This window comes from Sceloporus undulatus, chromosome 1 (assembly GCF_019175285.1).
Source record: "Sceloporus undulatus isolate JIND9_A2432 ecotype Alabama chromosome 1, SceUnd_v1.1, whole genome shotgun sequence".
Classification (NCBI taxonomy): Eukaryota; Metazoa; Chordata; class Lepidosauria; order Squamata; family Phrynosomatidae; genus Sceloporus; species Sceloporus undulatus.
Genome location: NC_056522.1, coordinates 269,449,713 through 269,475,295, shown reverse-complemented (window position 1 = coordinate 269,475,295; position 25,583 = coordinate 269,449,713). Strand labels below are relative to the sequence as shown.

Here is a 25,583-nt window from a genome sequence, read left to right as displayed (position 1 = left end):
ATGGAAGAGGTCATTAAATTCAGTTTTGCCAGTTTAAGACTTGTAATCTTGGTGTTAATTGTTTAGTATTCAATATATCAAGAAAGTACAAAGACAGGATCAACAGAATGTGAGTTTGTGAAATTGAGCAGGATAATTGAACTCCTATGTGGTATGTTATTTCTGAGAAACTGAGTAACAGTGTTGTTTCATTTTATTTGGACTTACCTTGTTTTATACTTTTGAACAGCGAATTTGCAGAGGAATGGAAAATTCTGCCCCCTGGCTCATTTTAGCTGGCTCAGGTGGCATAGCTGACATCATAGCTGCACTAATGAATGAGCCACATTTAATTGTGCCACATGTGGTAGAAAAACAATTAAAGGAGAAATTCCCCACAGAAGATTTCTTGTGGAAGGACATTCTTCAGTGGACTGAAGTGGTAAGGCTTTTCCTTGGTAATCATGAAATGCTTTCACAGACTATGGAAGAGATCCTATATCAAATAGGTAGAGTGTATCACTCAGCTGGCTCAATTCCTTGTCGCCTCTCCCTACTAGTGGATGTCAAAACCCCAGGAGGGACCCTGGCAATTTACACAATGAAGAGGCAGTTGGTCTTATCTGGGGGATGTGAAGGGGAGGGAATGAAGATGTGCTTATAGATGGAGTGCACCCTCCTTTTCTTTCCCCTAGGAGCCCAGAGCAGTTGCATTTTCATCAATTAAATTGCCTCTTTCCTCCCTCTACCAATAAGAAGCAGTTCCTCCCAGAACTTGATGGATGGATAGGGGAAAGTTCTGGACAGAGTCTAAAAGCTTAGGGCAGTGATGGCAAACCTACGGCACACGTGCCAGAGGAGGCACTCAGAGCCCTCTCTGTGGGCACATGTGCCATCACCCCAGCACAAAATTTGCCAGAGTTTGTTACTAGAAAGCCAGAGGGACATGGCACTTTGCAATAAGTAAGTGGGTTTTGGGTTGCAGTTTGGGCACTCAGCCTCTAAAAGGTTCACCATCACTGGCTTAGGGAATACCACACTGCACCCCTTCCAGAAAGAGACATATGCACATTTAAACCACAGTTATGCATGTATATATCACTAATAGCATACTATTCTAGGAATGGCATGAGGGCAGACATCTATCTCCTTCTATCATCTGTCTAGACCTCTCACTAGATCTCTAAACTCTTGTCATGGTTTTAGTGTGTATTTATTACTAAAATGTAGAAATAGTTTACCAGGACTCCACCCCAAGGCAGCTGACATCACAATCACAAGATGTTGCTAAAATGGCAGTATAAAACTAGAACACTAGATTTATAATATATTAGTTATCATGAAGCCAAATGATATTCAAATGCTTAAACTCATTGGCCAATGTAACTACACTTGTGTAGGAGGAGGTGAAGGTATAGCACCAGAGGTATTGTGGCCAAGAGTGTTGCACCAATGCAGTGGATGGCAGGAAGGTTAGTCTTCATCAAGAGATATAGCCATTCTGTGATCTCCCAAGCAGCTGGAGAAGTGGCAGGGCAGTTTTATGTCTGGATGGAATAGGATTTTGCTGCATTTTCTCTGCTGAGGCTATGAAAGAATGACTAATGGACTCTTATGCTGGCATAAGTCACCAGCTAGTTTACAGACTTAAAACTCCTGCAAAACAGGAGAGATCCCAGCAGACTGGCGGAGGGCAAACGTTGTCCCCATCTTCAAAAAGGGGAAAAAAGAGGATCCCAACAATTATCGTCCAGTTAGTCTGACATCAGTACTAGGAAAGATTCTGGAGCAGATCATTAAACAGAGAGTCTGTGAACATCTAGAAGGCAATGCCATAATCACAAAAAGTCAACATGGGTTTCAGAGAAACAAGTCATGCCAGACAAACCTAATCTCTTTCTCTGATAAAATTACCAGCTTGGTAGATGAAGGGAATGCTGTGGACATAGTATATCTTGATTTCACTAAGGCCTTTGACAAGGTTCCCCATGACATTCTTGCAAACAAGCTTGTAAAATGTGGGCTAGACAAAGTAACTGTTACATGGATTTGTAATTGGCTGACCGGCTGAACCCAAAGGGTGCTCAACAATGGCTCCTTTTCATCCTGGAGAGAAGTGACCAGTGGGGTCCCACAAAGGTCTGTCCTGGGCCCAGTGTTATTCAACATCTTTATCAATGACCTGGATGACAGAATTGGGAGCATACTTATCAAATTTGCAGATGACACCAAATTAGGAGGAATAGCTAATACTCCAGAGGACAGGATCAACATTCCAAATGACCTGAATAGACTAGAAAGCTGGGCCAGAGCTAACAGAATGAACTTCAACAGGGAGAAATGTAAGGTACTGCACTTAGGGCGAAAAAATGAAATGCACAGATATAGGATGGGAGACACCTGGCTTAAGGAGACAACATGTGAAAGGGATCTAGGAGTCCAAGTAGACCACAAGTTGAACATGAGTCAACAGTGTGATACGGCAGCTAACAAGGCCAATGCGATTTTAGGCTGCATCAATAGAAGTATCGTATCTAGATCCAGGGAAGTAATAGTGCCACTATATTCTGCTCTGGTCAGGCCCCACCTGGAATATTGTGTCCAGTTCTGGGCGCCACAATTCAAAAAGGACATTGAGAAACTGGAGCGTGTCCAAAGGAGGGCGACTAAAATGGTGAAAGGTCTGGAAACCTTGCCCTATGAGGAACGACTCAGGGAGCTGGGGATGTTTAGCCTGGAGAAAAGAAGGTTGAGAGGTGATATGATAGCCCTATTTAAATACTTGAAGGGATGTCATATTGAGGAGGGAGCAAACTTGTTTTCTGCTGCTCCAGAGACTAGGACCCGGAGCAATGGATGCAAGCTCCAGGAAAAGAGATTCCAGTTCAACATTAGGAGGAACTTCCTGACAGTAAGGGCTGTTCGACAGTGGAACACACTTCCTCGGAGTGTAGTGGAGTCTCCCTCCTTGGAGGTCTTCAAACAGAGGCTGGATGGCCATCTGTCGACGATGCTTTGATCTGGATTTCCTGCATGGCAGGGGGTTGGACTGGATGGCCCTTGCGGTCTCTTCCAACTCTATGATTCTATGATTCTATGAAATGCTGCAGCATATGACAGATTAGAAGCCAGAAGGCAGCTTAAATTTTTTATTTTTTTAAAAAATGTTTTTCAAGATTCGTTCATTATTCATGTGTCCCTCCTTAAAGAGAAAAATCCCATAAGTATGGTGATACTACCAGAACGGCCCTCCCTCTCATCATTAACAATCTAATATATCTTGATGGTGGATCCATGAGCAGTGCCTCTGAGGCCTGGCGAGTTTATTATTGATGTAGCTGGTATTTCAAACAATCTACTCTCAAACACTGTAAGACTTGCAGTGGGCATCTGTGGTCCTCCAGATGTTGTTGGACTCATAAGAGTTTAAAGGCTATCCAATACAGAGTTTGTTACAGTAGCTGAGTCTGGAAATAACTGGGACATATATGATGAATGTTGTGCTCAGTTACATATCTCCTGATTACTTCCAGACTAGACTATTTAACAGGCTCAAGATTTTGCAATTGTCTCAGCTCTATTATCTCTTGGGGAGGAATTAAATCCAGATTATACCAAAATTCTGTTTCGAATGTAGTGGTACTAAGAAACATTAACTTGCTTTAATCCTTTAGATCCAAAACATTATTAGCCAGCAGCAGCTTCTAACAGTGCATAATTTTGAACAAGAAGGTTCAGAAGAACTGGATACAGTCATTTTGAAAGCATTGGTTAAAGGTAATTTAAATTTAATGAATGCTATCTATTCCCCAGTCCAGAACTGTCACACCCTGGTGTGTCCTTGAAATGTCCTGGTTTAGCCTACACTACCAGCAGAACATGCTTGGCTTGATAGTGATACTTACAGAGCTTACTACAGGAAGATAAGAAGACCTCTAGTACTGTAAATCCTGTCTTGCTGGAAATTTATACTGGTGAAGCTGTATTTACACTGCTTTCAATAGACTCTCTGCTCTCCTTTTGTTGGCTTCAGGATAGTTCCCTAAGTAATTAATAACACCCTGTTGTCAGATTGTACCCAAAGAATATTTGCTGAGGACATTTGAAATGGTAGCACAAGATTTTATTTATTTAAAATTGCAAATGATGGTCAGGATGTATTTGAATACATCTGCTGATGGAGAAAGTCCACCAGTGATCCCATCCATGTGCAATGTCTGTGCATCTGCAAGGAGACACTGTTCTTTCTTCCATATCCCTCAACCCTTCACAGTACAGTACCAGAAACTTCCCACAGGAAGATTTACCATCCTCCTGGAGCAGATATTGATGGTATGTGGGGGCTGCATGGAGGAGTCAGTTCCTCCAGAGCCTGCTCATGATCATCTTCCATCAGCAGATGTTCCCAGCTAGATGTTTGCCTTTTAAAAATATTCAAAAATAACAGTGGTAAGGCACATTTTAAACATGTTATTATGTTAAGGCTTTCAGAGATGGAAGCTACAGTCCTGTGCACATGTACTTAGGAGTAAATCCACTAAACATGCATGGGACTGGTTAATTTATTTTCATATTATGTTTGTAATAGCCTGTAAGAGTCATAGTCAGGAAGCCCAAGAATACCTGGATGAACTGAAGCTGGCTGTGGCCTGGAACAGAGTGGACATAGCAAACAGTGAAATATTCAATGGAGATGTTGAATGGAAGGTGGGTTACTTTACTTTTTTGAATTAATTATTCAAATAATGGATAGACTGGGTGCAGCACAACACTTCTTTGGGTTCCTGAAAACAGGGAAGACCGAGCAGCTAAATCCAGCGATAATTTTTATTGGATCAGCATCTGCTGATGGGTGGAGATTTTGTTGAAGAAATGGCTAATCTTCTGTGTAATCCCAAAAAAAAATCATCAGAGTGATATGAAAGATTGTGTTGTATCAACTGGCACACATGGCCAGAAATCCTGATAGTAGTTTACACCGGCTTAATGCATGGCTATACCAGCATACAAAAACATTATGCAAAGAGGTATCTGACACTGCCTTAAGCAATGTTTTTTCCTTGATTCACAAGGGCATCCAGAATCTCCCAGGCAGAGCTCCTCCCTCTTGGCCCTTGCACACTGAGGAAAGCAGCAGCAGCTTCTGACCTTGTCCTGCTGCTTCTTTTTTGAGTGCCCAAGGGAAGCCAGATGGTAATACTGTGGCCAATCTGTTGAGGATGCAGGGTGTGTAGAACTGCAAATGGCTCTGTCTGGATATCTTTGTGTCCTTCTTCTGGATATCCTTGTGCCCATATCCTTTTCCTCCAAAGAGAAGCTGTAGATCTCACCCCTTCAGCAGCAGCATAACTATGGTAGTAAAGATTTATACTCTGTCATGGAGTCAACAATCTTAGCCATGTTTTCACAGATACTAAGTCAGTCACCAGCCCTGTGTTCCCACAGCATCAAAAATACTACATGAAAATTAAAATATATTTGTGCTCCTTAAAATTTCTTCTGGAAAAATGTCCTATAACACATGCACATGTGCACAAAAAGTTAAGATTACCCCCCTCAAATGTCCATACAGGGTGCTATTTGAATTATTATCCCATCACTCTCAAGGCACTCTGTAGGTATGAATGGAGGAGCTTGTCTACATCAGAGTACAGTGGTGCCTCGGGTTACGAAAGTAATTCGTTCCGCGGCCGCTTTCGTAACCCGAAAAGCCTTCGTAAGCCGAATTGCCATAGGCGCTAATGGGGAAAAGCCGCGTTTCGTGCGAAAAAGCGCCGAAAAGCACCAAAAATTTTCTTCGTAACCCGAAAAAACATTCGTAACCCGGAACAATGATTTCCAATGGGATTTTTTCGTATCCCGAAAATTTCGTAACCTGGGTATTTCGTATCCCGAGGTACCACTGTATGACCTTCCTGTGACATAACTTCTCTCTCATATCTTATGGCAGAACTCACTAATTGAGGATGGATTCAAAGTGTGATGTAGGACTCTAGGTGGTCTTCCATACAGGAGCTGATCAAACCTGCTCAGCTTCAGTAATTTTTTCTAATGCAGATTTATACCATGACCTGGGACACCTTGAGTTGGGCTTAAAGCAGGAGAGGAATCATGTTGGTGATCTCCAAATGTTGTTGGGCTATGACTCTCAGCATTCATCGCCATTGCCTGTACTGTTTAAGACTCCTGGGAGTTTCAGTCTAACAGCACCTGAAGGGCAGCATACAGAATTTCCACCATTCTGACAGACTGCTATAGCATCAGCTCAGTCATATGATTTGACAGAAGCAAGCAATGCATCCAGTACATCTGCTGGCAGATGTATACAGTAAATATAATATCAAAACTGGTTCCTAGTTGAACAGCTAAGGACATATCCTAGGTATCCTAAAGATATCTAGATCCATGATGAAGGCCAAATGAAACAATATGTTAAATATGCAGCTAGCAGCTAGGCCTCCTCACACCCAGTGTTAAATACAAGGGAGCCAGACTAGATCAAGATGTTTGAGGTGCTGGGGTAGTGAGAACTAATTAACTTTTAGCTGTCTGATGTGGTTCCAATTCAGAATGAGTTCCCCATGTTTATAATTATCAGCACCAAAAAGTAATATTTTCAAACAAATGGATTGTGCAATGGTTTTCTCAGTGGACAACGCAGGTCACCCACACTCCACAATACTATGGAAACTGTCTGCATAGTATTCAGCTATTGATACATGCTCCTTGTTGCATGATAGCCCTGTCCATTCATCAGGAATATTGTGCTTGCTGTGACACACTTAAACGTAGCAGTAGGACAGAATATTCTGTTGTCCACTGGGCTGTCCTGCTGTAATGCTGCACTAGAATTCAGAGTGCCAAAAGTTCAGAAGCTGTAGCAACAAGCGGTATCAGATGTCAAACAGTCCAGGATCAGAAGCTATAAATTAGAACAGTTCCAGGGGTAGCAGTCCCAGGGTCATAAATCAAATACTTACAGTAGCAAGGTAAAATCAAGAGGAAGTTTATTTCCAATAATTCAACTGAAGGAAACCCCCAATTTATAAAGTCAGCCAGCTCAGCTCATAGTTCAGACAGTATTTCAAGAGAATGTTCACAGCTCTGTGCCACAAACATCTTCAATGTTTGTGCTAGACATTGAAACCTTTGCCTTTCCTGGGGACTTGGTGTGTGTGTGTTCAACTCTCCATACTGCTTTGAATCCTGTGGATCTGGAGAAGGACCTGGCTGACTGTCAGGCAGCCACTCCTGCTGTGGTGTGTCTACTTTATGTCTGCCAAGGAAGATGAACTATCAGTTGGGCAGGGGGTGGGGGTGGGGGATGGCATCAACCTCCTTACTCAGATTTCAAGATCACATGTTATATCAGAAAGGATGGCACAGTTCTTAATATGCTAATATCAGGTACAATTATTAACCATACTCATGTTGAAAAAAATTCTTGTGTTTTTTGTAACCTCAGTCATGTGACCTAGAAGAAGTGACGATGGATGCCCTTGTGAATGATAAGCCAGAATTTGTCAAGTTGTTTATTGATAATGGGGCCAACATGCATGACTTCCTGACATACAGCCGGCTTCAGAGACTCTACTGTACCATCTCACCAAAGTCTCTTCTTTATACACTTCTGCTTAAAAAACATGAAGAGAGCAGACTAACTTTGGCAGGAATAAGTGGTCAACAGCACAAGGAAGTTAGCGATACTTGCCCTCTGTTCACTCTCCATGAAGTTTCCAGGGTGCTGAAGGATTTTCTTCATGATGCATGCAGAGGTTTCTACCAGGACCATAGATCTGGAGGCAAGAAAAAAACTGTAAGTTTCCATAAGATTTATGAAGTGACACTCAGAAGATTGGGGCTTTAACGGTCCCTTATAGAACACATGGCATTCCATGCAGATGTATTATTTGGGGAGCAGGAAGTCACATATAGTAGGTTGATGTACTCACTAGAGACGTGGGATCTAAAAGATGAAAATGAATGTTATCACATTTATCTGTGTCTGGGCTGCAGGCAGCCTGCATCCACTTGGGCAGCCCTTCTGTAACCTGGACTTCTCCCTCAACTTTTTCAAGGACAAGATTTTCTCATTCTTAAAAAAGCTGCAAGAGAAGTCTGGGTTGCAGACAGACTGCCTCAGTGGATACAGGCTGCCTACAGCCCAGACAGGTAAATGCAATAATGTCCACTTTTGTCTTTTAGAACCTGCCTTTGTTACTGGGTGTGATAATCTTAAATGTTGAATGAGTATATCATTTTCTTAGGTCTGAAATCATGTTTTTAACAGGGAAAATATTTATTAGTTATTATGGACATGAAAGGTGATGTACAAAACAAAACAATAATAATAACAAAATTCCGCCCTCAGTACACAGAGGGAGGAGGAAAAGAAGAGAGAGAAGGAAGACAACTGTAGGTAAAGAGAAACTAATAGCATAGTTCTATATGTGTCTACTCAGAAGAAAGTTCCCTTAAGCTCAATTTGGCATGTTTCCTAGCAAGTATATTTAGATTTGCTGATGCAGCTAGGAAGCCTATACACATATATCTAGGAATAAATTTCATTTCACCCAGTAGATTTTACTTCTGAGTAGATGTGCTTACAGCAAAATTTTAAGTGAAAATCTCAGAAGGCCTAGCAACTTAGCTCTGTCAAGAGGCATTCCACCCCTCCCCACCACCACCATCCCATCCAGAACCATACTTGAAGTGGCTTCATTATCACCAGAAAACAAGCTTGCTTCCTCCTCAATGTGACACCCCTTCAAACACTTAAAGAAGGCTATCATATCACCCCTTAGCCATCTCTTCTCCAGGCTAAACATACCCACCTCTCTAAGTCTATCCTCATAAGGCATGGTTTCCAGACCATTCACCATTTTAGTCGCCCTCCTTTGGACACACTCCAATTTGTCAACATCCCTTTTGAACTGTGGTGCCCAGAACTGGACAAAGTATTCTAGGTGAGGCCTGACCAAGGCAGAACAGAATGGCACTATTACTTCCCTTAATCTAGACACTATACTTCTGTTGATGCAGCCTAGAATTGCACTGGCCTTTTTATCACACTGTTGACTCATTTGTAACTTGTGGTCTACTAGAACACCTAGATCCCTTTCACATGTAGTCTTGTTCAGTCAGGAGTCCCCCATCCTATATCTGTGCATTTGATTTTTTTTGCCCTAAGTGCAGTACCTTATATTTCTCTGTGTTGAAATTCATTTTGTTAGCTTTGGCCAAGTTTTCTAATGTATTAAGATCATTTTGAAGTTTGATCCTGTCTTCAGGGGTATTAACTATTCCTCCTAATTTGGTGTCATCTGCAAATTTGATAAGCATGCCCCCATTCTTTCATCCAAGTCATTGATAAAGATGTTGAATAGCCCTGGGCCCAGGTCAGAACCCTGTGGCACCCCACTGGTCACTTCTTTCCAAAATGAAGAGGAGCCATTGCTGAGCACCTTTTGGGTTCAGTTGGTCAGCCAATTACAAATCCATTTAACAGTTGCCTTTTCAAGCCCAATTTTACTAGCTTGTTTGCAAGAATGTTATGGGGAACCCTGTCAAAGGACTTACTGAAATCAAGATATACTATATCCACAGCATTCCCTTCATCTATGCAGCTGGTAATTTTATCAAAAAAGAGATTAGATTTGTCTGGCATGACTTGTTTCTGAGAAACCCATGTTGACTTTTTGTGATTAAGGCATTCCCTTCTAGATGTTCACAGACTCTCTGTTTATTGATCTGCTCTAGAATCTTTCCTGGTATTGTTGTCAGACTAACTGAATGATCATTTTTGGGATCCTCTTTTTTTCCTTTTTGAAGATGGGAACCATGTTTGCCCTCCTCCAGTCTGCTGGGACTTCTCCTGTTCTCCAGGAGTTCTCAGACATTATTGCCAATGGCTCTGAGGTTACATTTGCCAGCTCTTTTTATATCCTTGGATGTAGTTCATCTGGTCCTGGAGATTTACATTCATTTAGATTCACAAGGTATTTCTGTAGTACCTCTTTACTTGTTCTGTGCTGGATAAGCACAATATCCTGAAATGTCAAGGTATATCATAGAACACTAAAGTTAGGAGGCCATCATATTTCTAATTTTTGTATATGGTTGTGGAAGCTGGACATTGAAGAAAGTTGATAAGAAGAAAATCAACTCATTTCAGATTTGGTGCTGTAGGAGAAGAGTTCTATGGATACTGCGGACTGCTGAAAAGACAAATGAGTCTAGAGCAAATGAAACCTGATCTCTCCCTTGAAGCCAAGAGGACTCAACTGAGGCTGTCATATTTTAGATATATCATGGGAAGACATGACTCACTAGAAAAGACAATAATAACTGGTGAAGTAGAAGGCAGAAAAGAGGAAGACCGCATTCCAGATTGATCCACTCAGGGGCTATGCAAACAGCCCCAGAGGGGTGGCCTCTAGCCGCCCCTTCTTCAACCAAATCAGGGCCGGATGCAGTGCTGGAGGTGTGCCATGATGTAAATTGATCATAAAAATCCAAATACTACAACATTTTTCCATGCACAAAGGAAACACTGAAGGGGCTGAACAGTTGGGGCTTAGGTTTATGCCCTAGCCTTTGCAGGCTAGGCCTTGGGAACACTTGCTTGAATTTTAATGTAACATCATTCATTAGTCTCTGCTGAAAAGTGCACTCTTGCTGCCAACATAAAACAAAATCTGATCGCACAGAAAGCTAGGTCATACGGCTAATTGCTGCTTCTTTGCACAATATCTCATGCAGGATGTTCTCATACCTATTCATTTGTATCCAGGATACAGCAGGCCTTTTTAATTCTGTAGTGACAGTGAATGAATTATCTCATTCAACAAAATCAAGAACAAAAATCCAAGGGCTTCTTTAATGGAGTTGGGAGGTCTTTGGCTTTGTTTTTTGGCACAAATGGAAAGTATCATCAGGGGTTTGCATCTGGTATATCCAGACATTTGTGGAACATAAAATATCTCTGCACTGGAAAGACATTGCCCCTGTATCTCCTATGTGTCTGTATTTTGCCTAGGGGATGATTAATTTATAGGGCATCTTTTTAAAATGTAGATTTGTCTCCTCAACTAGATTACAAGCACATGGAATAGAGAAGACCATTTCACAGTTAACCTGATACCAATCTCTCAGGAGCATAAGTGAGAAGATGCAGAGGCTAAGGACTATCAGAGGCTAAGGACAGAATGGCTGACCTTTATACCAAGTACAGAAACTAACAGGAATAGCAATTAGGAATAGCAGTTTTTTCAAACTGGCAATGGGATAGGACCCCTCTGCCACCTTGAGAGTAGTACAATAGTTCAGAGGAAGTAACACAAGCTTTGTGGGAAACACAGCTCTGTCCCTCAAGAGAGGCGAATGACTCGAGTCGCTGGGGAAGCTGCTGTTCCCATTATCTAATCTTTGGTTGCTTCACTCTGTGTGAACATTAAGGATAGTCTTGGCTGTGGACATCTAATTGGCCACTGCTGGAATACAATACTGAACAAGATACAGTTTGGGGTTTCTTCTTTAATTTTGATCCAGTTTGTTTAATATGCAGTAATGTCCTTACTTGAGACTCCCCGATTCATTCATCAGTGTCAGCAGTTTAGTGTACATGTGCCCTCTCTAGTGAAAATGTAGCAGTTGTGGTGGCAGGGTTATTCAGTGTATCCCATACCTCCAGTATTTCACAAATTAAAACTGAGACTAGGATGGCCATGCAACATCAGAATATGATCAAGATGGCAAAAGTTATTAATGAGGAAAAACACACAAGCTAAGAGAGGCTGCAGTAGCTTGCTTGAGCCTACTGGGAAAGGCATGTTTCCACCCCATCCCCTTCTAACCGCCTTGCTGAATTAACAGAGTGCCGGCTACCTTTGTACTTTGAACCGAATTTTTAGCAATTGATGTAAACCAAGATGAAAGAGTGAAGTGAGAGGAGGAGGAGAGAAACTGGGACGTTTTAAAAGCTGAAAATGTGGAAAGGCAGAGGATCACTTAGAAGTGTCCCTACCAAATCAGAACAGTTGAAAAAGATTGAGACCCCATGAATTCCATGGGAAATTGTTCTAGGCTACAGAATCTGTAATGAGGGAGGCGGGATTGATCTGGAAGCCTTAATTTATTTGATAGATGGGAGAGCTAAATCCTTGTGGGTCTACAGAATATCCTCTTAGAAACTGAATTCCAATAAGTTATTTTGTTTGTTTAGGATAAGATAAACGCAAAAAAGTTACCAGGCCTTTTGGATATGAATCAGAAAAGTGAAAATCCTTGGAGGGATTTATTCTTATGGGCAGTACTTCAAAATCGGCACAAGATGGCATACTACTTCTGGGCTATGGTAAGTTGCAAGATTAGTGTGAAATACTTCACACACACACACACACACCCCTAAACCTGTATATCTCCCCCCCCCTTTTTTTTTTTTGAGGGACAGATAACGGCTATAGGAATTGAGAAGGGGTTATTTCTCCCTCCTCCCTTGACACCCCTAGTCCATATTGGACCTTTCTTCACTGTTGCTGCAGTTGTTATGCCTGTTGTTATTTTATTTGTAAACTGCCTATTAGGATAACATCTTACCTGTTGGCTTGAGTTGGGCAATAACAATGGGTCTGGCAGCTAACTTTCCCTCTGAGGGATCCACAGACTACTAAAAATGGCAAAAAATAAAAATGTAACGGCCACCAAGTTCATTCCATTGGTTTTTAAGAAAGGATACTTGTCTAATGTGAAAATATTTCCAGAAGAGGTGATTTACCATTTTGCCTGGGGAATACATGCAGCCCCAGGGCCACAGCTTGCTGATCATAAAAAGTCATAAAAACATGATGAGCAAAATGAGTAAAATTCACAGTATACACACACACATACACACACACACATGTGCACGTGCGCCTCAGCTAAAGTTTTCTTAACTTATTTTTTCAAATCACAGGACACCCAGCACCTAACCACATGCCTCTCACATTGTGTGTGGTTTGGCCTAGCAAGTACCTTCCTTGGACTAATGCCACAGCCCACAAAATGTGAAACAAGACATGAAGGGTTTTTTTTTTACCCATGTATGAAAATATGCTGTCAATCAAGAAAGCCACATCCTGAGTTCGAAAGAGCTGAGCAGACCTGTTGAAATGGGACTGCCTTTAGTTGAAGCTGACTCAAGATCACATAACAACAACAAAGACAGAATCAAAACATTTTTCCATCTAGCTCAGTATGTGGCTTACAGATGTGAAAACGAAACTGAGAGTAACTGGAAAACTTTCCTTTGTCCACAACATAAAGCTTCACCTTAAAATTGGGTGGCTAGATGTCCTCCTTTTCCAGAACATGTCCTATATTTCAACCTTCTGTGCAGGAGGAATTCTAATGTTCTCCATTTCGAGCATGATTAAGAAGCCCATTGAAAAAACACCACAGTTGCTGTTCTCCTTTGAGAAATGTGTCTGCTTGGCAGCCTGTCCTTGCTGCAAATAGGGAGATATGATGGATCCTTCTTGAAGTTCTTTTTTCCTAGGAGCAGCAGCAAAAGAGATTTGCCCCCAGAGCTCAGGGTTCATTTGTTTCTCAGAGAGGAAAAGGATAGCAAACACATTAGGCAACCAGCTGCTTGAGGACACATTGCAAATGTGGAAAGTCCCCCCCCCCCCCTTATTTTCAGCACAGTTAACAAATGAAAGGAATAATTTAAATGTAGATTCAGTTAAGGTCTAAAGTACAATTTTAAGCATTTGCCTTGCTCAGAATTTTATAATTGTATTGCAAGCTAAAAAGGCATTTTAACGGAGATAAGTTGATAAGAAAAAATACAATTTTGTACATAATAAAATATAGTATATAAGTAATATAGCTATAAATAAACCATATGAAATGAATTTACTAGTATATTTATATTAGTGTTTTTAGCTTTTATTTTGTAAAGTCCTACATTTTTATTGAATGCCATACATTTTATGGTGCCTTGTCCTTCTTTGTGGTTATGACATCTGGTCACCCTGCCTTAACGTTGCCTCATGTACCACATCAGAGTATCTGACCATTCAATGGCATATTATCTACTGTGATTGGCATCAGCTTTCCAAGGTTTCAGACAGAGGACTTACCCACTCTGATGAACTTTTTAACTAGAATTATCAGGAATTCAGCCTATGATCTTCTTCATGTAACACGTGTGCTCTACCACCTAGATGATATATCATCTTAAATTACGAAACCAAAAGTATTCATGTTGAAAGGAGAAATGCAAAAAGACTTCTGCTCCTTTGAAAACAGCTATATAATCCCTTTCTAGTTTTTTGATCAGAGGTTGAAAGGTCAACTTGTGGTGACTAAGCAGGAAATCTTTTGACTTTTCTGTTTCCCTACAACCAAGGATAAATGTCTAAATACATTCTGTTTCCTCTTGTAAAAAAGAAGGAAGGAAGGAAGGAACTGCACTGCTCCCTGCACCACAGTCTTGAGATTCTTGATTGGGAGAAGGAGTTAATGATCACAAAGCTCCCATCTCATATTAGCAGCAACTGAAGGGGCCCTTAGTGCAGGAGGAGCATGGGAGAGTGTAAAAAAGAAACTAATCTCCAATAGAAGAGAACTGCAACATGATACCTGAAAATGTAGTTAAAATAGCTGCCTGCGTTAGAAACTTTGAAGAACAATATTTCAGGACTCATGGTGCTCTAAGAAATTTAGTAACCTATTCTTAAACAGAACCTTTGTAACCAACAACATTTGTCTTAGGTTTTCCTTGTTTTTACACATACATCCCTTTCTAAAACAAAATTAAATAAACCTAGAGGACAATAATGTGTTCATTCACCAAGCTTCTAAAGCTGGGTTCAAGAATATGTGACCTTCCAGGCATTGGTGGACTTCAGTTCCCATCAACCCTTGGTAGGCAAAGTCAGAGGTGAGGGGTGTCCAACAGCATCTGCAGGGCCACACATTCTCACTCATTCTAATAAATAAATAAACAAACAAATAATCAACTTTCTACAGTCCAGAAATAACAACAGCCAACCAACTCCCAAACCAGTCTGTCAGTGCACCTTAAAGAATTGTCTTAAAGCAAGATCCTGAGGCAACCTAAAGAACCAAACTGACATATCACATAAACTGAAATGGGATAATGGAACAAAGCGGCAGCTGGACAGTCCAGACATTTTGGTGCAGTACATGATTTATTTTAAAATTCCTAAATACGAACAGATAAATTTGCTTTTAGCATCACACAGAAGGAAAGGAAAGTTAGGAGCTTATCACAAGGACTTTAATACCAGCTCCAAACAGTTTTAAAGCCAGGACACAGGATGGAGGTGGAGATTATTGCATCTACATTGCCATCTAATCACCACCCACCATCAGCCTGGGTCTAGGCCAGGTCACAGCTGCCTTCCACCAGAACTTTTTAGAAGCTGGAAACTATTCAGCTTCTAAAAAGTGCTGGCAGAGCATGGCTAGGAACTGGGCTGATGGCGGGTGGCGATTAGGCAGAGATTTAGCATGTAGTACTCCCCGCCTCTATCTCACATCCCAGTTCTAGCTCAGGAGGCTGGAGCCAGTTTTAACATCCATGTGACATTAGTATTTAAGGTGTTTGGCATGTGAAGTTTAAATCACCGAGGACTTAAATACCTTAAAGACACCAGATCCTGTCTGAGCTTGGAAACTAATCAGGATCAGCTCTTGTTAGTAATTGAGAGATCACAAATGAAAACTACGTGGTGTAGGATATATTTCAGAAGAAGGAACTGGCAGAAGCACCTGTGAGTATTCCTTTCCTAAGAAAACCCCTCAAAATTCCCATGAAACCTTATGAAATAGGGTTACCATAAGTCAATAGGCCATCTGAAGGCACATATATATGCATACACAAGTACAGTAATTTAGCCTACAGTTTTCTACACATTTATCTTACATTAATTCACTTTATTTATAACCTGCCTCTTTTCTCCAAAACTGGAACAGACTGAATTCAGTGGGGCCAAGTTCAATGGAGACATAAGCATGACTGTGCTGCATCTCTATAAATGTCTGAAAGTTGTTAATGTGAAAGACAAAGAAGAAAAGCATTTTCAATCCACACATGGAGTCTTCTGGCCAATACAGACATTACATTCATATTACAAGCAAACAATCCAGATTTGCAGGTTGTTTTTTAGACAATATTCGGGGTTAACCCAAACAGAATGCTGAAAACAACAGCATTTGAGGGATGTTTTTCAGACAGTGTTTGCATGAAAGAGAAATAACGTGAAAATAACCTGAATGCAAAGTTGTCAAAACCAGCTCCTTTTTACTTTGGCTAAATTCCAAAAGTACAAAGGAGCTTTCTGTTCAGATTATTTTCGTGTTATTTCTCTTTCACGCCAACACATCTGACAAACAACACCCGAATTTTAAAATCCAATTTCTGCATGGGATTTTACCAATTAGCCCACCATGTGATAAACTCCTATGGCTGGTTTAGCCTTATATGTTTGTAAAACAAAGCCATGCAGTCTTTATGCTGTTTGTTCACATGGTAAAATGCTGTGCCTTGAACACATTCAACCAGTGATTTCAAGGCTGTCATGTCATTTTATTGGATTTATATCTTTCCTCTCTCCACAAAATTAGGCTCATGTCAACCCACTTTATATCTGAATAACATCCAAAACAAATCAAACCACAAATAATAAATATTTAGAACATCAATGTAAATGCAAGGCTTAAAACAAACCAATAAAGAAAATAAAGCGGCTGTCTGGTAAAATGTCATTTCCTCAGCAGTTAGTTAGTTGCCAAAGACCTGCATGTATAAAAAGAAGCTTTGCCTTCTGGTGAAAGGTCATCAGGAACAGGGACAGCCTAATTTTTCTTGATGGTAGGGGAAAGAGTCCCAGATGCTGGGCGCAGCCACCAAAAAAGGCTGCCTTTGTATTCTCACTGAATTACCTCTGGGGTGGTAGAACTGAAAGAAGGGATATTCCCAGGGATCTTAAAGACAAGCAGGACTGTATGGAAGAATATATAGCACTGAGGTTCAATATATTAAATCAGAATGACTCTAAGAGTTTTCATTTCATTTAAGACATGTTTTGATGCTCCTTAATATGATACTTTAGCAAGCTGATTCTTTTCAGGAGACGCTACTCCACAAAACCTTCTACCACAGTGTTAAAAAAAATGAACAGGCATCAGGGAATCAATGAACAAGGAGTGAAAAACATTTTCCGCTTGGATTTCTTGCCTGTTATTCAAATCTTAAGTGCATTTTCTGAGTAGGAAGGTTCATAGCTTTCATCAGATTCTTAAAAGGAACCCCCTCCCCCAAGTTTAAGAACTACTGAGCTAGAGTTTGTTTCAGGTGTTGCTTTTTCTGCAACACATCAAGAGTGCCTCCAGATGATTGCATTGTTGCTTACAACTCAGTAAAGGGTTGGCCACTGAATTTGCACATGTGGACATTGAATTTGATAACTGTAAAATAAACAGGTCGGGTAAAAAAGAAGAAGAAGAGATAGCTACAGATAGAAGTATAGTATGTGTGATTGTGTGTAGTTAATTTCTTCTTAAGAATCAGATGACATTAGCTGAGTGGTTGTATATGTTTTTCTTCTCCAGGGTCAGGAGGGCGTAGCTGCAGCCCTGGCTGCCTGTAAAATTGTTCGAGAGATGTCTCACCTGGAGACAGATGCTGAAGTAGTCCGCAAAATGAAAGAAGCAAAATATGAGCAGCTGGCTGTGGGTAAGCCTACGCCACGTGCAACAGTTAAAGTCTGCCTGGGCAAACCAAGAAAAGACATTTGAGATCTAGGTTATACACAGGATAACCTTTGGAATAAATGGAATCCCCAGAGTAAAATATTTCCATCTTAAACTTGCCTTATATAAACTATGCATGCTTTCCATAAACTTCCTTATATTATGTCTAAGTACAACCATTTGACCTAACCAAACAGTAGTGACCAACAGCTTTCATGTGAGAAAGACAGTGAATTCACTCTAAGCTTAATTAGAACTTTAAAGGAATAATACAATTTAGAGACATAGCTGTGTTAGTCAGTATGCAAAATCATTAAATCAGTATGCAAAAATCAGTAAGCAAAGGGATCTTGTAGCACCTTTAAGACTAACTGAGGCCTGTTACAGACTGCCAAAATAAAGCTGCTTTGGGTCTCTTTGGAGGTATGCTATTTAAATGATGCATGGGTCCTAAGAGTCTGGTGGTCATGCCAAAGCCACACTCAGTTCCTAAGCACTGGAGTGCAGCTTTGGTGCAGCTTCCGGATTCTTAGGATGCATGCATCATTTAAACAGCATACTGTACCTCCAAAGAGACCCGAAGCAGCTTTATTTTGGCAGTCTGTAACAGGCCTGAAATACAGCATGAGCTTTTGTATACTTGAATATACTTCATCAGATGCAACTGAGAAAGTAGACAAGTCTCCAAAAGTCTCATGCTACCAGTTTCTTACTTAGTCTCAAAGTGCTACAACATCCTCAGGAACAATTAAGACACTAAACCTGTTTGGGAGGCTTGGTTACAGCACCTTGAATAGTTACTTTAAAATTTAGTCTAAAAAAATTTAGTCCCACTGAGACAAGAGATACCAGATTCCACTATAACCCAAGCATTATCTAACTTGATGGGCAGTGGCTGGAACTCAGGTTCTTTAACCTGAGATAATTCCTTTAAAGTTCTGACTAAAGCCTGGAGTGGATTCAGTGCTTCTCTGACATGAAAGCTGTTGATTACTACTGCTTTGCTAGATGGTCAAGTAATTGGAACTGTGTGGGATTGCATTTTCTGCATGCAAAGCATGGCCTCTGCCACTGTGCTGAGACCCTTCCTAATTGTGCTTATGTGTATGTTACAGAAAAAGTGCTTGGCGTGTTTGTTTTTTTTAAAAAAGACTCTTCCAGCTTGTGATACATGAGATGCCACAGCTGTTCATCTATTCTCTTTTACCTCTGCTCCAGTCGCTGCTCCTTCCTCTGCATTCTTTCAGCCCTTCACGAAAAAAGACAGCCCACATGCAAGATGTGTGTTATTGTTTCCTGCAATTGTTCAGGCTGGGACGTAAATGCTTTGAGAACTTCCTCTTTGAGACAAAGAAAGAAACACAGGAGTGTGTGAAAGTTACATTTTAAAAAGACAGCCCAGTTTCAAACTAGCACTAGTCTGAAATTAATCACTAGCAAAGATAACTGTTGGTGTTGCTATTGCTGCTGCCAACTTTTCTTTCCATTCAGTTCCCAGTGGTAATAATTGTGTGGATTACACTACCATAGAGAGCAAAATTAAAACACATTTATTCTGCAGACCTTTCTTCCCTAAGCAGTAAGAGCTTTCAGAGCATTGTAGAAAGGATATTTAATAATAATAATAATAATAATAACAACAACAACAACCCAACCTCCCTGCATGGATCAAGGCAGGGAACAGCAACAGATTTATATGCAACATACATCATATGCCCTGAAGAAATGCAGGAGGGAGACAGCTCCAGGTTTGTCACTGATATGAGTTATGGTGGCACCTCCTGGTGTAACTGTCCACAGCAAAAATTACTTGTTGCAGTCTGCATGTTTAGCCAGTATGAGAAGGGACTCTGTTCCTAAATATAAGAGAGACTCTTGATTCCTCTGGGAAAAGGCGGAATATAAATAAATTATATTGTAATTATATTGAGAGGGAAATTTTCTTCTACAGGCCTTGGTTGAAGAAGGCATCCTTCAACCAAGGCCTATCCTATGGTACACGATAACATGGTACCAACATTGTTGGCCTTTCGTACACAACAGAGGGAGAGTGGGCTGGAAGGGAGTAGGAGGAAGAAAGCACTGAAGGCCTAGTGGTAAGTATATATACAATAAGTAATATTTACAGTAGAGGCCTGTGGCTGCCTTTCTGTGATAATTATTTAGTTTTCTTTCTCTTATCTGCTTACGACTATTCTGCCACATATAACTGATTTTATGACTCAGTTAATACATACAATTTTATAGTACAAAATAATTCACGTAAATAGATCTCATATTTTTTGAGTATTAGAAGTCATATTTAATTTTTGGCCATAATCAAGAATATGAGAATTGGAATTTTGGAGGGAAAGCTATAAAGTAACTAATAGCACCAGGCCTCTAATGTACCACTGTGTCTTTATAACTAAAGCACTTAATAAGCACGGAAAAACACAAATTGATGCTCTCATTTTGTCTGGTTAAACAATTCTACTTAAACTGCCTAAACATTCTCACTCTATATATCATTCTGTTTTCCTGCATCTGCTCTCTTGTTTACTCCTTGGCAGAACTATTCAGTGAATGCTACCACAACAATGAAGACCGAGCTTTTGCTCTGCTGGTAAGGAAAAACCGGTACTGGAGCAAAACTACTTGTCTCCACTTGGCTACGGAAGCAGATACTAAGTCTTTCTTTGCACATGATGGTGTGCAGGTGAGTAAAATTCAACAGTGTCCTTCTTTTCAAGAAACCTCATTAACATTAAATGTGTGGATATTCTTTTAGGAGTATATGTGAATATTAGACATTTGAATGTCTCAACTCCATTTTCAAATCTTGCTGCTTTTAAATCTTCATGTTTCCTCTAGTACAGTATATATTCCCATAGTACCTGATCTAATTTCTTTGTATTCCTTCTTTGTTTTATATTATGCCAATCTTGTCTTCTCCTCCTCCACCTCTGAATTTCAGGCTTTTTTGACAAAAATTTGGTGGGGTGATATGTCAACATCCACCCCGATCTTGAAATTAATCTGTGGATTTGGGTGCCCACTCCTGATCTACACTAACTTGATATCATTCAGGTATGAACCACGGTGTCCTTTTGTGTAAAGAGACATAAGGGAGGGGATAAGTTAGAAGAAAAAATATTTTTAAAAAGACAAAATATCCATAGCAACAGATTCTGTAATCTGAAACCATTTTAAGATAACATGTAAAAGAAGCACTTAAGAGTTGTGGGCTAGAAAGGTGGAGTCCAAGGAGCTGTTCAGTCAGCCTAGCTCCTAGTTCTGTTTGTCCAGGATCCTTTGATTTAATTTTTAAATTGTTGTAGCTCAGCACAACAATTTGAAGTTTTCCTAGTTTATGGGGAAGAAAACTACCTATGTTTGGCTAAGTTCAACACAGCAACCTATTCATGTTATGAGACATCCAATCCTGCTCCAACCATCATCATGTTCAAAGAATGTCTGAAGATGGCTTTCAATACCTGTACTTGTCTATATAAATCAAACCTCAACATTTTTTGAACAAAATCTCAGTCTCACCTCAGCAGTGAAAGAAAACTAATTTCCAATATTTTTCAATCAACCCCTTTCTTTGCAGTGATGAACAACAATCAGTGCAGCATCCAGAATCATTTAAAGACCCCGATAGTCCAGATACTGAAAGGACATTGCTTTTTCCCAAGGAAGTGGAGAGGTAAGACCACAGGTTAATATAATTTGGAAGCTTTAAAATAGAATAAACAAAGAAGTCATTTCTTGAGGGATTTTTTGAGGGATTGTCAGGGTTTGATTTCCTGCTCAATTATGGAAACCTGTTGGGTAACCTTGCATGATTCATATAATTTCAGCCATAGAAAACCTTATGATAGGTTTGCCTTAGGGTCGCCATAAGTCATAAACAACTTGAAGGCACAGAACAACAACAACAACAACAACAACAACAACAACAACAAAGGCACACACTTTTCCCATCACATAAACAACAATGGGAAAAGACAAGATCCAAAAGGTAGTTGGCCAGGAGTTCTTTAATGGTCTTTTAATATTCATGCAGAATTACCACTAATACCATCAATGGTGCTTTTGCTGGGAAATGCCCAGTATGGAAGTACAACAGAACTGTTGCGCCCAGTTCCATTGAAATTTAAGAGGTACAGCCATCTATTCTCACTTGAGCAGTTTCCTAGTGAAATCAAGGCATGAACCAGCAATCACACTCTTATGTTCCTTACTCTGTGGCCCACCACTTCCCTGCCATGGACAAGGAGATTATAGTTACCACAGTTTGCTTGTTAATTTGGATATTTTTAATTGTATTATGTCATTTTCATTTCTTAAAATGGGGAATAGGATCCATGATAGCCAGTCACAACTATTTTAGAAAGAAGACCTTATTTGAGCAACTGGAAAACACCTGCATCGAACTATGGTGACATAATAGTTATTGCAATTTGGTTATAAAACATTTGATATTAGGTTTTACCCAAGGAGGATGAAACAGATTGCAGCTCCAGAACCAAAGAGTGGTGTATATCAAATTCTGGTTTTTACCACTGAAAAATTGGATTATAGTGGATATCTGCTATAAATGTATATACTCAATTTTTTTGTCTTTGTATGTAGAGCTGAATGGTTATAGTATATATATTTTTACCTGTTGTGGGAGAAAATGAAACTTCCTCCACAGTATTCTCCGGTTTATTTGTATCTGTATCTACAAGTTGGCTTGCACAAATGTAGGTGTTGGGAGAGGAAGAAGATGCAGGGTCATAGCAGACGAGCAGGGGAAAAAAATTGCTCCTGGGTTTTCTAAAAGCAAATTGAAACCCTGCTGTCTGCACAGCCCACTGCAAAAGCGAGCCAAACATGCACAGGCTGTCCGCATTACACGACATCAGTCATTCATTCAGTCAGTCAAATTTTATTGCTTTTGGCCAATGGCCTTTGCATAAAACAATATCACAAAAACAACAAAATACATACATAACATATTTGCACCATTAGTGGTTATACAGCAATTTATGATTTATAAAACTGAACTTTTGGAAAAAAAATAAGATAACTATATACAGCTAGTATAAAATTGTTAAATATAATCATCACATTTACAACTTATAGCTATTTTTGCTATGTATTTCTTCCTAATTTTTTTGGCTGCTAAAGCATACAAAGCTACTCTCCAGGTCACACATACAGTGCTCCCACGCTATAGCCGGGCGCCCCATATGCAGCTTCCAGCTTATGCGGAAGCCGCGTGATGGGAGAATGAATGGTGTGCATGCCCATGGCACGTTCACTCTCCCGCACTGTGAGCACGAGCCCCATTCAATCAAATGGGACCTGAGCTTACGCGCTATTCAGTTTATGCAGGGTGTGTGTGTGTGTCAGGAAAGGATCCCCCAGGTAAACCAAGGGTGCACTGTATGTCCAAATCTGCTAGGAGGTTAAAAAAAACAAACCTCTTTTTGTGGACTCTGACAAGGGCTAGTTTCAATTAAAGGTGTCATGAATCGCTCCCTAGGTTTACTATATAGTGGACAAAACAAAATGTAGTGGACAGGGTCCTCTAATTCTGGGCATCCATATATGCATGTGAACTGCTGTGTCCATCATATTCAGTCTTAGGCCTGTTACAGACTGCCAAAATAAAGCTGCTTTGGGTGTCTTTGGAGGTATACTATTTAAATGATGCATGGGTCCTAAGAGTCCGGAGGTCACACCAAAGCCATGCTCCAGTCCTAAGCGCTGGAGTGCAGCTTTGGTGCAGCTTCTGGATTCTTAGGATGCATGCATAATTTAAACAGCATACCTCCAAAGAGACCCAAAGCAGCTATATTTTGGCAGTCTGTAACAGGCCTTAGTTCTGTAAATGCTTTCCTTAGTTATACAAATGTTACATTGTTAAGGTAGTCTGCATGTTCACAAATCTCTTTTGAGTTTATGATATAATGGAGCACATGGGGAAAAATAGACAGTATTTAAATCCGTTTGTGTGACTCTATTATTTATGTTTTTGTAGTTTTGTGAGACAATTAGCTTTCTCTGTCAGAGAGCCCTGGTGCCACAACAAACCCCAAGATTCCATGCCTTGAGCCATGGCAGTTAAAGTGGTGTCAGCTTGGATTATTTCTGCAGTGTGGATGCAGCCATGGTCTCTCTAAGCCAATACTGAAAACACTGCAACCCTTATTCCACCAATAATGGAGCTGTGACTAGTAAAAGCAAAAGAAAGAAACACTTGGGAGCATGTTATGGGTTAATTAGGTCTTCTTGGTCCTTAAATATGCTCCCAGCACAGTCAGAGGCCTATACTAACATTAGACATGGTGTATATCATTTCCTTCATGTTGGTTTCAACAACAAGGAAGTTAGTTTATTTAGTTAGTTACTTATTGGGGAAAGGAGTGTATAGTAAACCCTTGGTATATTCTGGAGTTTGGTTCCATCCGCCTGCCTCTATGGATGCCAAAATCTGTGGATACTGAAGTCCCTTTATATATATGGCATAGTAAAGTAGTGTCCCCTACATAAAATGGCAAAATCAAAGTTTGCTTCTGGGAATTTAATATTATATATATTCATGTTGTGGATTGTTGAATCCATGGATGCAGAATCTGGACATGGAACACCCAACAGTATTACAAATCCTAGTTATTTGTAACAAGTTATTTTTAAGAGCTATGTATATTACAGTTAAGCCATAACATTACTTTCTAGACTTCCTATATGGTTGGGAAATATATTCCTTACTGTATTTTCTTTTTCCTTTTTTGCAGGGAAGTGGCCAAGTCAGAAATACAAGTTGCTTCTGAAAATGTAGCATGTGCCACATTTGTATTTACTAGATGGAGAAAATTCTGGACTGCACCTGTCACAGTATTCATGGGGAATGTTATCATGTATTTTGCCTTTCTCTTTCTGTTTGCCTGTGTCCTTTTAGTAGATTTCAAGCCACCCCCACCTAAAGGTCCATCCATCCAAGAGATTGTGCTGTACTTCTGGGTTTTTACACTCGTCTTAGAAGAAATCCGACAGGTCAGTAAGCTACTAGGCAACTCTCCATTACTCTGCTGAAAGTGAAAGACTTGCAGGGATACTTTTTTCACAGTGAAAATTGCAGAGATGGTTTGGTGTATATGTGCTAGACCACAGCAGGAATGAAAGGATAAAAGCTCCTCTCTCTGCCATGCCAAATTCCCAATCAATACCTGGTGCCAGCAATTTAGAGGGAATAAAACAATGCATTTAAGGCCAGAAATAATGTAATAGGTAATCTGGCCTTTAAAAGTAATTAACAGGTTTAGGAAAGGAGGAAAAAACCCTGTGGACATCTGACAATATGGAAGTTTTTTAACTTCACAACTTTTCATTCATTCGTCTGTACCCCGCCTATGTTTTTAACCATCTGAACAACATCCACCCGAGCATCCAATTCACTATGGAAAATGAAAAAAGAAGGAACATTACTATTCTTGAATGTCCTGGTCAACCGCAAACCAAACCAACGATTGGACCACACGGTGTACAGAAAACCAACACAGACAGATAACTACACTAGAATATCCAAACATCACCCAGAACAAAAAAGAAGCACAATAAAAACACTGGTAGACCACCAAAAAAGGATCTGTGAACCTCACTTCCTGGAAGATGAATTTTAACACTTAAACTGGGCTTTACAAGTTAATGGTTATTTGACATTTTTATCACACACACACACACAGGTCCTAGAATGTGTGTGCACATTTGTGAGAGCAGACATAAAGCCAATTGAAACTGCACATAGTACATACTGGAGGCATGCTCACAGTGTCATTGATATCACTTGCTGCTGGATTTGAAACTCAGCA

The 25,583-nt window shown here is 40.2% G+C and overlaps 1 protein-coding gene across 1 annotated transcript in view; it reads left to right on the top strand.

Moving 5' to 3' along the window:
• Positions 1–25,583, top strand: part of TRPM5 (transient receptor potential cation channel subfamily M member 5) — a 60,454-nt gene that overhangs the window by 13,469 nt on the left and 21,402 nt on the right. The window contains exons 8-17 of the mRNA XM_042459397.1: positions 230–421; positions 3,654–3,756; positions 4,568–4,686; positions 7,445–7,795; positions 12,203–12,334; positions 17,599–17,722; positions 20,292–20,437; positions 20,696–20,808; positions 21,332–21,427; positions 24,510–24,768. Of these exons, the coding sequence (XP_042315331.1) occupies positions 230–421; positions 3,654–3,756; positions 4,568–4,686; positions 7,445–7,795; positions 12,203–12,334; positions 17,599–17,722; positions 20,292–20,437; positions 20,696–20,808; positions 21,332–21,427; positions 24,510–24,768 (1,635 nt within the window). The remainder of the gene's footprint in view (positions 1–229; positions 422–3,653; positions 3,757–4,567; positions 4,687–7,444; positions 7,796–12,202; positions 12,335–17,598; positions 17,723–20,291; positions 20,438–20,695; positions 20,809–21,331; positions 21,428–24,509; positions 24,769–25,583) is intronic.